The 11,939-nt window shown below is 52.9% G+C and overlaps 4 protein-coding genes across 4 annotated transcripts; all 4 read left to right on the top strand.

The window, feature by feature from the left end:
• Positions 1 to 1,867: 1,867 nt before the first annotated feature.
• ASPACDRAFT_76052 (uncharacterized protein) lies at positions 1,868 to 4,732 on the top strand. Its single transcript, XM_020204627.1, has 2 exons — positions 1,868 to 3,373; positions 3,445 to 4,732. The coding sequence occupies exons 1-2, from the start codon at positions 2,341 to 2,343 to the stop codon at positions 4,368 to 4,370; spliced, it is 1,959 nt and encodes a 652-aa protein (XP_020059292.1). The 5' UTR covers positions 1,868 to 2,340; the 3' UTR covers positions 4,371 to 4,732.
• Positions 4,733 to 4,967: 235 nt separating this feature from the next.
• On the top strand, positions 4,968 to 6,674 carry ASPACDRAFT_113502 (glutaredoxin). The gene is made up of 3 exons (XM_020195725.1): positions 4,968 to 5,417; positions 5,495 to 5,936; positions 6,017 to 6,674. The coding sequence occupies exons 1-3, from the start codon at positions 5,343 to 5,345 to the stop codon at positions 6,325 to 6,327; spliced, it is 828 nt and encodes a 275-aa protein (XP_020059291.1). The 5' UTR covers positions 4,968 to 5,342; the 3' UTR covers positions 6,328 to 6,674.
• Positions 6,675 to 6,932: 258 nt separating this feature from the next.
• ASPACDRAFT_76049 (60S ribosomal protein uL6) lies at positions 6,933 to 8,713 on the top strand. The gene is made up of 5 exons (XM_020204626.1): positions 6,933 to 7,059; positions 7,426 to 7,473; positions 7,636 to 7,891; positions 8,051 to 8,228; positions 8,304 to 8,713. The coding sequence occupies exons 1-5, from the start codon at positions 7,014 to 7,016 to the stop codon at positions 8,352 to 8,354; spliced, it is 579 nt and encodes a 192-aa protein (XP_020059290.1). The 5' UTR covers positions 6,933 to 7,013; the 3' UTR covers positions 8,355 to 8,713.
• A 624-nt stretch (positions 8,714 to 9,337) lies between these two features.
• Positions 9,338 to 11,651, top strand: ASPACDRAFT_76048 (triacylglycerol lipase family protein). Its single transcript, XM_020204625.1, has 4 exons — positions 9,338 to 9,389; positions 9,538 to 9,668; positions 9,726 to 10,542; positions 10,620 to 11,651. Exons 1-4 carry the CDS (start codon positions 9,357 to 9,359, stop codon positions 11,448 to 11,450), a joined length of 1,812 nt encoding a protein of 603 aa, XP_020059289.1. The 5' UTR covers positions 9,338 to 9,356; the 3' UTR covers positions 11,451 to 11,651.
• The last annotated feature ends 288 nt before the right edge of the window (positions 11,652 to 11,939 follow it).

Genomic DNA, 11,939 nt, shown 5'->3' with positions numbered 1-11,939 from the left:
TCGCAGATACCGAGAGTGCGAATCGAGAACAACCGACCCTCATTTCGTGCTCAAGCCTGTGATGGTTCGGTGGGGACCTCATACACAATCTCCGTCTCTATGTTTCCGCGTTTAGAGATTCTTACCGAGAAAGATGGATCCCGTTTGCCTTGGACCGGGCTGGACGATAATGAGTGCCAAACACGACCTTGCCTTGTGATCACCAGAGTCGAGGAAATACTCTTGCAGAAATTGAGTGCTTCATCGACACTGTCGAAAGAGAGACAGATCTCCTTCCGAGACTGAGAGAGAGAGAGAGAGAGAGAGAGAGAGAGTTTGAACCACAGGGACTGTACCCCTGAAGATATGAGTTTGATACGGGTAGAAAATTTGGATCTGCGAACAGTGCGGAGGAAGGCAAAGGAAAAGAACCCAGTGGGATCGAAGGAGTGGATTCTCCCTTCCACCCATTGTCCGCGGGAGACCCGCAGACCATTGATGATTGCTTTTGCTTGGTCTTCTGCTCGTCTTCCTTTTCCTTTCCTTTCCCTAGCTTAGCCTGGTACCTATTATTTTTCCATATTTGCCATCCTGGACGGATTTTTTTTTTGAGGGAGTCTTTTATGCTATATACAGTGCATATAAAGCACGCACGCACATACAGTGGAGAGGAAACTGCTGGATAACTTAGTCTATATGATGCAAGTCTCATCCTAAGTGAAAAGAAAAGTGATCAGTGGACCAACTGCTCTATATTGTTCTCCACCGGAATCGTTCCATCGTTCCATCGTTCCATCATACTCCTTCTCCCTCCTTCCTGTCTTAAGCATAAAACATATTCCCTTCTACCCTTCTACCCTTCTACCCTTTTCCCAGACCACCAGTAGATTAGATTGCGTGCGCTCTGCGTTGCTCTTCTCTACTTCGCTACCTCCTTCAGATCATCGCGATACAGCAGGCTAGTTGTTTATCTTCCCAGTTTCGGGCTTAGTACCCTTTTTATCGAGCTGCAATCGTTCCTTGGGTCCGTCCCTTCTTTCTTGTACCAACTATTTGATCCTTTCCCCTTTTTCTATTTCCGTTCTCTTTTTCTTTTCCCCCTCACTTTACTGTCTAATTTCAATAGTTCTTATCCGCAGAAATCTTGACTTCTCCCTGTCGTCTCCGCTGAATTGTGCCTGAACTGTGCTACAAACAAAGTTATTGGTTGTCTAGATCGACCTTCCAGACAATAAACATTCGGCAAGGGGGCCGCTGGGCTTGCATACCGCAAGGGCAGCGATAGGACCGCCCTGGATCCTCCACTGCCCTTCTTACTGTTACCCCCCTCTCTTCCCCTCCTACTCCCACTCCCACTCCCCTCCTCGGGGCCTGCCTGCATGGTGACTGGCACATGCGTCAAGCGCCCGCGGTCTATTGATTTTAACCGTTAAGCTACTAAGCTTTGCAGACGTTATCCTGCCATCTTACTGGATCATGCAAGCGCGTATTACCATCGACCGCATATATCGTCGGTGATTGTCTTCTGTCTGTCTGTCTCTGGCTAGCTGGGGCCGAAACTTGCTGTTGGACAGGCAAGATTCCCTGTCCCTGTCAATGTCCACCATGGATCGCACGGAACATTCTCCGACATCCCAAGTTGATGATGCCCCTTTCCTACCCTCGGCTTTGCTCGACATGCGTCGCAAGTCAATTCCGTCGCGCGCACTCGCTGCGAGCCCTCCCCCAGCTTTTGACCCAGCTTCCCCGGAAGTCATCTCTTCTCTGATCTCGTCTCTGTCGACCATCTCGATACCTCTCCAGACGCACTTTGACAACGTTCCGCGCATTGACACCAAGACCGATCTCGACTCGCCCGTCTTTTTCGCCCCCGAGAAACATCACATTCCGGACCAACGCCCGGTCAGCGCGCATGAACTCGGATTGAGTCTCGGGGCGTTTCAGCCGCCCGTGGAGACGTCACAGGGTCCCTTTCTGCATCCAGATGATGCAGCAGTTGCTCCGATCATTCGCATGGCCCGCGCGCCGCCACCCCCCAAACACAAAGCTGCCCTCGATTCGCCCTTGTCTCCAGGGAGACCGACATCAAGGGGCTCCTTCACCAAGGCGGCCTATGAAGACTCCGCTTTTGGTACAATCACCGCCGAGCCAGGTCCGCGGCTTTTAACTGCGAATAGTGTCGCCTCGTCCGGATCCAAGAAAAGCCTCAAACGCCAAGTCAGCATTTTAAAGCGAGTATCGCGAGAGTTTCCCAGCGAGAAAGAGCGGCAGCTGGATCGATTGCGCAAAACGAGCAGCTTCAACGACGGGTTTCGACAAAATACACCGCGTAATAGGGCGAGTGTACGCTCTCTGCATTCCATGGCCGACGTGGTTGAAGAAGGACGTGCCCCGCCACTTCGATCCCCAACTGAGACCACTACCGACTCTTCACTTAGCAGACCTCCCAGCAAGGAACGCAACTCATTGCAGGGCAACCAAGAGAGTACGCCCAATACTCCAGGTGGCATTGGGAGCGGGCGCAATATCCCCACCCGCGAATCATCGTTGCGACATAGTTTCTCTTTGAGCTCCAAGCACCGAAGATCTTCTACTCGCCATAGCCGGTATTCATCTACCAGTAGCAGAGAGATGAAAGTGGACAGTGCCGTTTCAGGGGTGGGCAGTGATTCGGATCAGGTGACGAAGAGAATCCAAGAGTTAAAGGACCAGCAACAGAAGATCAAGACCGAGCTAGAATTAGATGACGCCTCCCTGAACTCACCTAAAGAGCCCATTGCCAAAGATGCGCAGCCGTTGGCCTCTGCGGGACTTGGTGGAACTACCGATCTACAACAAGCGGGGCATATATCTCGCTTCAGCTTTGACGAGAGCGCTCCAGCTCCAGCAGTTTTAACGGGCAAAAGCCGCTCTGCAACCTCCACCAGTCCCCCATTCACCTCTAGATCAACCACTACATCCATCCATTCGTTCGACAAACATGACCCATCTGAGAAAATGACGCACAGGCATATGGCCGACTCACCGTCTCCCTTCCGTCATACTCGATCTTTATCGAGCGCGAGTTCCCCTACAGCTTATACCGCCGTAGAAGAGCGCCCGTCCAGCGCTGACTCCATCGACCTTGCAGTTCAAGGCTATGTGACGGCCGCTAAGCTGACCCAGAGGGTCATTCACCCCACGTCAGGCCGCTCTATAGCATTTTCAGAGGTTGGAGACCCTAATGGTCATGTGGTTCTTTGCTGCCTCGGCATGGGGTTGACGAGGTATCTGATGGCCTTTTATGACGAGCTGGCAAGGTCTCTCAAGCTTCGCCTGGTCACTTTGGATCGTCCTGGAGTCGGTGAAAGCGCACCTTACATCAACGAACCGGCAACCCCTCTTAGTTGGCCTGGTGAGTGCTATGTACCGATCACGCCGTGAGCGTTCTCTTTTCCACGAGAAGGGCCGACTGACATGGATTAGATGATGTTGCGATAGTATGTAATCATCTCAGAGTAACAAAGTTCTCGATCATGGCACACTCCGCTGGAGCTATCTATGCGCTAGCTACCGCTTTGAGAATCCCACAGCATATTCGAGGGAGAATTCATCTGCTAGCTCCGTGGATCCCTCCTTCACAGTTATCAAGCTTTGGCTCATTGAAGGCCCCAGTTCCGACCAATGCCGTCCCTTACACCCAACGCATTCTCCGAGCGCTCCCGACATCGATCCTTAAGGTCGCGAACTCCAGCTTCATGAGCGCAGCAAGTGCGAGTCTCACCTCCAGTCTCCCAAGATCTCCTCGGCGAGCCAAGCGCAAAGCGCTACAGAGAGACATCTTAAGCTCCGCTGTTATCGAGCTCAGCAAGCCCCAACAGCTTCCAGGGAAGGTTCACCAGCAAGGCGGTCTGAAAGGCCTTGAGAATAAGAAGCCTACGCCCATAGTCGTAGGAGCAGGCCATCCCATTGACAAACATCTATCGAACCAGGCCGCACTTGCTGCATCTCAAGATCGTGAACGGCAGGTGGATTACGATAATCGGCTCACCCACAGGATCTGGGAATTAGCAACGACCAACGCAAACCCGGCGGTGGACTTACTGGTGTGCTTGGAACGTCGTCAACCTATTGGATTCCGCTATGTGGACATCACTCGGAATGTGGTGATCCACCATGGTAGCAGAGATACTCGCGTTCCCGTCGACAATGTCAAGTGGCTGGGGAAGACTATGCGGCGCTGCGAAGTTCGTGTGCTTGAAGGAGAAGGGCACGGATTGATGGCCTCAGCTACGGTGATGGGCAACGTGCTGATGGAAATTGCCAAGGAGTGGGAGGATTGGATGGTTGTGGTCCAAGGCAAGCGTAGAGGGACTATTGGGACGCGCTCAGGCATCGCAGTTCAAGCATGATGATGGCTTGGGTCCTTACCAACTTCCTGGATCTTTGTTATGATCCCCATGACAAATCGCGCGACAAAGGAGAAGTAAACGAAGGCCAGTCAAACGGAGGAGAAACGTTGCGCTTTTCGGACGAGGATCATCACCACCACAATACCCGTCAATTGCTCAGTCGAACCGCTGCAGGGTCTGCGGGATGACGAAGCGGCCTTATCTTACCATGTCAGTCCAGATCTATATTGGTTCTGATCTGCACCCGTGAGTTGTTTGCATCTACCTACATGCCCTCACATATGTTGGTGTCTCAAGAAAGACATCACGTAACGCTTTGATTGAATGTTTTCTTTTATTGTTGTAACCATGATACCACTCAGCTACATACCCCGGATATAGCATAGCATGACTATTTCATAATATAATTCATAATTCAGCATAACTCAGGTTAGAATTGATGGGACTCGCCATGAAGAAACAATACTTGCTCCGTTCTTGCCGTGTTCACATGAGTAAAGAGTAGGCTCGGAGGCTCCCGTCCGAGCGCCGCGCCGGCGAGGCCGGAGTTTGTCTTTGCCAGTTGCCTCGACTCTTCCCCACTCCTTATGGGACCTTTCCCCCCTTACACTAGGAGAAACCTCTTGACATTTCAGGTTATTCGGTCGCGCGTATTTTTAGATCTCTCACTGATAGCATTGTCTATTAGTATTGACTTTGCCACCTGTTTCCAATCTTGCTCCATCTTCTTCAGGAATCTCTAACCTCTCGCTCTCGCCCAATGTCCAGCCATTGTTGGTCTTGGAGCTGCATCTATGACTTGTCGGCTCGACACATCGACTGTTAAACCATCCCAGCACTGATGCGCACAGTAGCTCGTTGACTCGACAGCAAGCATTCTCCTCACAGCTGGACATATATTCTACTCGTGATTATCGATCGCGTCGCTGTCAGATTCCCCTGCCGACTTACCATTGTACAATCCGCCTCAGGATGTTCTCTCAACGGCGCATGAGACTTTTGGTCATTGCCGTGCTGGTGATCCTCGGCGTGGCCTGGTACTACTCGGTATAATTCCTTTTCCCTTTCGTGGGCGCAATTGCCTCTAAGATAGCGAAGTTGACTAACGCAACGCGCGCCTCTAGAGCGACGCCCGGAGTGTCCAGAATCAGCAATTCTATCGCTCCACCGTGGCGGCCATGAATGCCCAAAAGCAGGCCAAGGAAGCCCAGGCCGCAGCAGCCAACATCCCCGCCCCGAACCGCAACCCCATCAAGGAAGATTTGAAGCATCCCATGACCGATGATAAGATCGCACCGGCGATCCCCAAGGCCAACCCGGCAGACCACCTGGAAGAGATCCCGATCGCGGGACGGACTAAGATGACCGTGTCGAAGAAACCGGAGGAGGAGAAGGAGGGGCTGGAGGAGAAGCAGCAGTCGCAGCAGCCGCAGCAACAGCAACAGCAAGAACAACCAAAGCAGCAGGAGTCTAAGCCGCAGCAGGTCGAGGCAGAGGACGACGCCGAGGCGGAAGCGCATGCGCATGCAGTGGCCGAGTTGAATGATATCCTGAAACGGGCTCCGAGTATGTGGTTTCCCCCTTCGCCCTCTGATATGCGCAGGAGATGGATTACTGATGTGCTATGTCTTTTTTTCTCAATGCAGTCATCATCTTCTCTAAATCGTACTGCCCTTACAGCGCCAAAGCTAAGTCCATTCTGCTGGATCATTACTCCATCACCCCTGCGCCTTTCGTCGTGGAATTGGATCAGCATCCCCATGGCCGGATGTTGCAGGCCGTGTTGGCCGAGACTACTGGTCGTCGGACTGTCCCTAATGTGTTGGTCAATGGCAAGAGTATTGGGGGTGGTGACGACGTGACGGCCCTCGACGGGCGCGACGAATTGACATCAACCTTGAGGGACCTGGGTGGTAAGTGGGTCCAAGAAGTCCACCGTAAGGACTCAAGCGACTAGATTTGTTTTGGCGAACTGGAAAGCTATTTGTCGATTTGACTCAGGCATCTGGACTCGATCTATTTACGGTATGCATGCATTGGGGATTGTGTGTTTCACATTCCGTATTGGTTATCGCTGCCAGACAGGTCATGGTTACAGACCGATTTGAGGATTCTTTACGGAAAAAGCTCATAAGGACTTTTATGCATTTCATTCTGCGTACATAATTGGGATCATGTGATAATTAATAGGAAATGATTAATCGTAATTGGGTAGCTTGGTGCCAGTGTGTACGTTCAAGAGACCAATTCTACAGCGAGAGCTGTACTGACAGCTTCCATCCATTTGAAGGACCAAAATTCGAGTTATGAGTACGGAGTACAACTGCAATGAATCAAAATCAATGTTTAAGCTTGAAAAGATACTGTACTTCGGTGCGGCCGACTGATAAGGATAAGCAGTCACAGACCAGTTCCATTGTTGCTGTTCTGCCGGGCGGGAGCAATTGCACTAAGCCCGAAGTGGGCAACCCTAGGCGGGAAGACCTAAACCAGATTGAGCCGTAAGCGACGCACAACCCGTGATTTTCGCTCCACCACTGTCGACTCTGGTCTGCCTTGAGGAATTTCGATCCTTTCGACGACCGACCGCACGACGATATCGACAATTCCCCCCTCGGACACACCACAGCCCACGCAGTCAAGATGCGGTACATTCACTCCGAGGAAACGCTGCCCGTCCCCGAGAATGGTGAGCAAATTCGATTTATTCCTGAGCATTCTCCTGAATGCTCGACTCCGCTGGTTTCGCAAAAGTCCGCTGGTTTCGCAAGAGGTGGGAAGAGGAAGGACACCCCCGGAGGGACAGGCATGGAGAGGATGATGCATTGAGGGATAAAGCCAGGGAAAAGAGGAACAGTGATGTGCGCCCACCCGACTCAACTACGAATCAGTCAATGCAGGAGAGGATGAAGAAGAGTCAAGAGGAGGAACCAATGCATATATCAGAATGCCTGTCTCTCCGCGGCGGGAAGGGAATCAGACGATACAGACTTGCGCGACTATTTCTATGTGTTTGTGTGAAAGAACTGGGGCTGATACAATTTGCGTCGTACAGTGAAGGTTCACATTCGCTCTCGCGTTGTGACCGTCGAGGGACCCCGAGGTATGCAATTTACCACTCCACCAACAAACACGCACATCCTCAACAATGGGCTCGGACCAGACAGACCTTCTACAGCGCTGGCTTGGATGCTTCTGGGCCCGTTCGTCGTGCCGTGCGACTGCCAGCGGCCGCTAACATGAGTTTTTTTCCGCTCTCCTTCAGGCAAGCTCGTTAAGGACCTTTCTCACATCGCCGTCACCTTCGGCCGCCCCGAGAAGAATGTCATCAGCATTCAGCTGCACCACGGTGCTCGCAAGGGTATCGCCACCCTCCGCACCGTCCGCACCCTCATCAACAACTTGATCATCGGTGTCACCAAGGGCTTCAAGTACAAGATGCGTTACGTCTACGCTCACTTTCCCATCAACGTCAACCTTGAGAAGAACGCCGAGACCGGCCAGGTCGAAGTTGAGATCCGGTATGGCACTATCACCTTTTTGCGACATTGCGGCGAGTCACTGGGCTGGTTGGATTGAGATGGTGGACTTTTGCTCCAACTAGTCCTGGGGCCAATGCTGTGTCGCTTGTCGCTGTATGCGTATTGAAGGAATCTTCTGACTGACGGATTCCTTTTTAGTAACTTCTTGGGTGAGAAGTACGTCCGCCGCGTGACTGCCCAGCCCGGTGTTGAGATCGCCGTCTCCACCAACGTCAAGGATGAGCTCGTCCTCTCCGGTAACTCCCTTGAGGGTGTCTCCCAGAGCGCTGCCGACATCCAGCAGATCTGCAGAGTCCGCAACAAGGATATCCGTAAGGTGAGTTTGGAGCAGCAGGCTCTTAGCCCTATCCGAAGTAGCGCGATCTCCCTACTAACCCTTCTTGCTTCCTAGTTCCTTGACGGTCTGTACGTGTCGGAGCGGGGTAACATTGTCGAGGAGTAAGCGGTTGGAAATGTCCGCCTTGGTGGGTAGTGAAGGAATGTTCGAAGAATACATTTTCGCCTACTTGCATAGGGAAGCAACGCGAAATTTAAAACCCAAAATTATGGAATTTCAAATGCCCAGTTAACGTGTCCACGGGGTTTGTCTGGCATTTGCTTACTCCGCTGGCGAAGCGTGGCGTGTAGAGAGACTCGAAAACTTGGTTGGCCTTTTTTTTTCTTCTAATCTTTTGGTCTCGCCTTCTGCTGTCTCGAGGAGAGTGCAATCCCCCATTTGGGTGACTCTCGCCTAGGCTCGTATGTAGTTCGGCCATAGAATGTTCTAATTCATGTACCCCAATTCTCCACGACATCTTCTCCTTGGCCAATGCAGGTTCTTTTTACCCCGTGTTTTGCAAGCATCTCCACCGTGACTGTTGTTGGGCCATTGGATCACAGGCCATTGGATCACAACACACGCCCTACTGGAAGTATGGAGGCTTTGCATTTGCATATGAATCCTGAGCTCGAGAATATCTTTTATTGTAATTTCAGCCTTGTAGTATCACCCCCTGTCAGTGGTGGCGGTGGTGGTTAGAAAGTGTGGATATATATATAGTAGCACCGTTTGCGGGGAGTAATTAACTAACTTATACCAAGTATGTCATCATCCCGCCAAAGTCAATCAATTCCTCTGTGCTTCTCACTCCCAACATCTCTTCTTTTTCCTCGCGACAAGATTCGACCTTATTGTACGAAATCAAAGGCATTGAATGCACCGGCTCTGGCTCCGATCAAGAATCCCTGCTTCTTTTCCTTGCTGAGCTGCTAACTTGTCTATCCTCCTGACCTCGTCGGAGATCAAGCATGTGAAAGCACCAGTTAGGCGTTTTGTCTCGACATGTGCCGTCATTCTTCCCCCTCTCGATTGACCTGCCAGTGATAAAATCTCCCCTACCCTCCCCTTTCATTCACCATGGCATCTTGGGCGGTGATCTACGAGTTGTTCGCTGCCATCTTCAGTATGATCCTAGACGTCGCACAGTTCTGGCAACAGGTAGGCTATTCAATGTCTTCTCACCCATGGTCGGCATCATAGTCTCTCAAACCAGCACCAATCCCATCGGGTGTGCTTGATCAATCCCCATAATACTCCATTGGAATTTTCTGCTCTAAAATTGATTAGACTGACGTTCTCCGCCTAGAGGTTATTATCCTGGTGGAATACACGGTCTCCCCGGAACCGACTGCGCGATGCGCTCGCTACTGCAACAACCTACGAGGAATGGGAAGAAGCCGCCTTCGACCTAGACGAAATCCTCAGTAAGGATCTTTGGTAACTCGCTCCACTTTAGCCTGCGCACGGAGGTTAGTCACTGACAGCGTATAATAGGCGCCAGAACCCCACCAGCCGCCATTACGATTACCGCTTGATCCTGGGGAGATTAGAGGCTCTCATGAGTGCTCGCGAAGGCGAGGATATCCTGACGCTGGTCAATCTACTCCGATCCGGACTGCTTCGCAATCTAGGCAACATCACGTCACCGAAGCTGTTCACACAGGCGTACGCGGGGACCAAGCTTCTGATCGATGACTATATCACCCAGGTGGCACTGTCCATTCAGCAGGTGACGGCGCTTCCCACCGCCCCGGTCCACATCAGTGGATTTGGAGCGCAGGCGAAGCTCGAGCTGCTGCATGACACTCGACAGGCCTTTGGACGGACAACGCTTCTGCTCCAAGGCGGATCGATCTTCGGGCTATGTCACCTCGGCGTTGTCAAGGCTCTTCATCTACGAGGCCTTCTGCCTCGGATTATCATCGGGACCGCGACGGGCGCCCTGATCGCCGCCCTGGTTGGGGTGCATACGGAGGATGAGCTGTTGACCTTCCTCGACAGCGATGGCATCGATCTGAGCGCCTTCGATCGGCGTCGGAGGGCCAAAGACGCCTCCTCCGAAACCCAATGGCTGCCGTTCGACATCGGCGATAACTGGGCGGGGACCCTGTTCCGGCGCATCAAGCGATACATTCAGAAGGGCTATTTTCTTGACGCCGAAGTCTTGGAGGAATGCGTGCGGGCCAACCTAGGAGACTTGACGTTCGAAGAAGCATATGCCCGATCGAAGCGCATCCTCAACATCACTGTCGCGACATCCAACACTAACGCAACGCCGAATCTCCTCAACTATCTCACCGCACCAAACGTGGTACGTACCCGCAACATCCCACCCAGCTCACTTGATTATTTGGGAGTATGGAAAAGCTAACAAGAAGGTTCGCCCAGCTCATCTGGTCCGCCGCCGTAGCCTCCAACGCCTCCAACACCTCCCTCTACCGCCCCGTCACCATCTACTGCAAGGACGAGACGGGCTCGATCGTCCCGTGGCCGCACTCGCAGGACGCGACCTTCGCCTCCTGGCGCCATGTGCAGTACAGCGAGGGCGAGTCGCCGCTCTCGCGGATCGCCGAGCTGTTCAACGTCAACCACTTCATCGTCTCGCAGGCGCGGCCCTACCTCATCCCGTTCCTCCGCTCCGACGGCGGCACCCTCCTCATCCGCCGGCCCGGCGACCACCCCAACCCCCCGATCCGCTACTTCACCCGCCTCGTCATGGGCGAGGTGCGCCACCGCCTCCGCCAACTCGACTACATGGGCCTCCTCCCCACGCCGCTGGCCCGCCTGCTCCTCGAGGAATCCATCCCCGGCCCCAGCATCACCCTCGTTCCCGACCTGACCCTCCGCGACTTCACCAAGATCTTCGAGAACCCCAGCAAGGAGAGCCTGGCGCACTGGTCGCGCAAGGGCGAGCGCGGCGTCTGGCCCGCCGTGAGCGCCTTGAAGGTCCGTTGCGCCATCGAGATCGAGCTGGACAAAGGGTACCAGGTCGTGCGGCGGCGCAGACCCGCGGAGATGCTTGGCGGTGGTGGGAGTGGGAGTGGGAGTGGCAGCGGGAGTGGGACGACCACCATCCTGCGTAGACCTTCGGGCCCGAACGAGGGCCAGCCCCGGCGACGGCGCGGGCACAGCAACAGTATCGATTCCGGGCACGAGAACTCGGCGACGAGTTCAAGAGTCGGGGAGCTGGAATACCAGGGAGCTGGAATACCGGGATGATTCGACTTCTTAGGTTGAGTTCACTTATTGGTTGGCTTTGGAGGAGAGGTAGATTCGCCGTTGGGCATTGCATGTATCCTGTATCATGTACTGTACTCCAATGCATGATTTGGTTGGATGATAGAGATGGATGTAGGATTGAGGGCGGGCGGTGCGTTGCGGTTCGAACCTTGAAGCCCTTTTGGTTCATAATGTCACTCGAAGGATCAATACACTCACTCTACTGCTCCTTGCGTGCTTGCATAGAATAAGCTCAGTACACTACTGATCCAACTCCCGTTCTGTTGCAGTGGCTGGTGTATGGTCCACGAGAGACACCCTCACCCCTACTTCTGGCAAGCAGACCAATCTATCCCCCATCCATAAAAAAGATGAAAACATGACAACATGTATTTTTCAGGTTATGCATACGCTGAATGGATTTCCAATATTCAAAGAAGAACAAACCGTAACTCCAAAACCAGACCCAATCTCTATCGATCTATATCT

Source organism: Aspergillus aculeatus, assembly GCF_001890905.1.
Source record: "Aspergillus aculeatus ATCC 16872 unplaced genomic scaffold ASPACscaffold_3, whole genome shotgun sequence".
NCBI lineage: Eukaryota > Fungi > Ascomycota > Eurotiomycetes > Eurotiales > Aspergillaceae > Aspergillus > Aspergillus aculeatus.
Note: the sequence above shows the minus strand (reverse complement) of the source record. Positions and strands in the feature narration are given on the sequence as shown.

Excerpts from the sequence above, each read along its gene's own strand:
- ASPACDRAFT_76052 (XM_020204627.1), top strand. The coding sequence starts at position 2,341 with ATGGCCGACGTGGTTGAAGAAGGACGTGCCCCGCCACTTCGATCCCCA. Across the intron at positions 3,374-3,444 it reads AACCCCTCTTAGTTGGCCTG|ATGATGTTGCGATAGTATGT; the intron begins GTGAGTGCTATG and ends GACATGGATTAG.
- ASPACDRAFT_113502 (XM_020195725.1), top strand. The coding sequence starts at position 5,343 with ATGTTCTCTCAACGGCGCATGAGACTTTTGGTCATTGCCGTGCTGGTG. Across the intron at positions 5,418-5,494 it reads GCGTGGCCTGGTACTACTCG|AGCGACGCCCGGAGTGTCCA; the intron begins GTATAATTCCTT and ends GCGCGCCTCTAG. Across the intron at positions 5,937-6,016 it reads TATCCTGAAACGGGCTCCGA|TCATCATCTTCTCTAAATCG; the intron begins GTATGTGGTTTC and ends TTCTCAATGCAG.
- ASPACDRAFT_76049 (XM_020204626.1), top strand. The coding sequence starts at position 7,014 with ATGCGGTACATTCACTCCGAGGAAACGCTGCCCGTCCCCGAGAATG. Across the intron at positions 7,892-8,050 it reads CAGGTCGAAGTTGAGATCCG|TAACTTCTTGGGTGAGAAGT; the intron begins GTATGGCACTAT and ends ATTCCTTTTTAG. Across the intron at positions 8,229-8,303 it reads GCAACAAGGATATCCGTAAG|TTCCTTGACGGTCTGTACGT; the intron begins GTGAGTTTGGAG and ends CTTGCTTCCTAG.
- ASPACDRAFT_76048 (XM_020204625.1), top strand. The coding sequence starts at position 9,357 with ATGATCCTAGACGTCGCACAGTTCTGGCAACAG. Across the intron at positions 9,669-9,725 it reads ATCCTCAGTAAGGATCTTTG|GCGCCAGAACCCCACCAGCC; the intron begins GTAACTCGCTCC and ends AGCGTATAATAG. Across the intron at positions 10,543-10,619 it reads ATCTCACCGCACCAAACGTG|CTCATCTGGTCCGCCGCCGT; the intron begins GTACGTACCCGC and ends AGGTTCGCCCAG.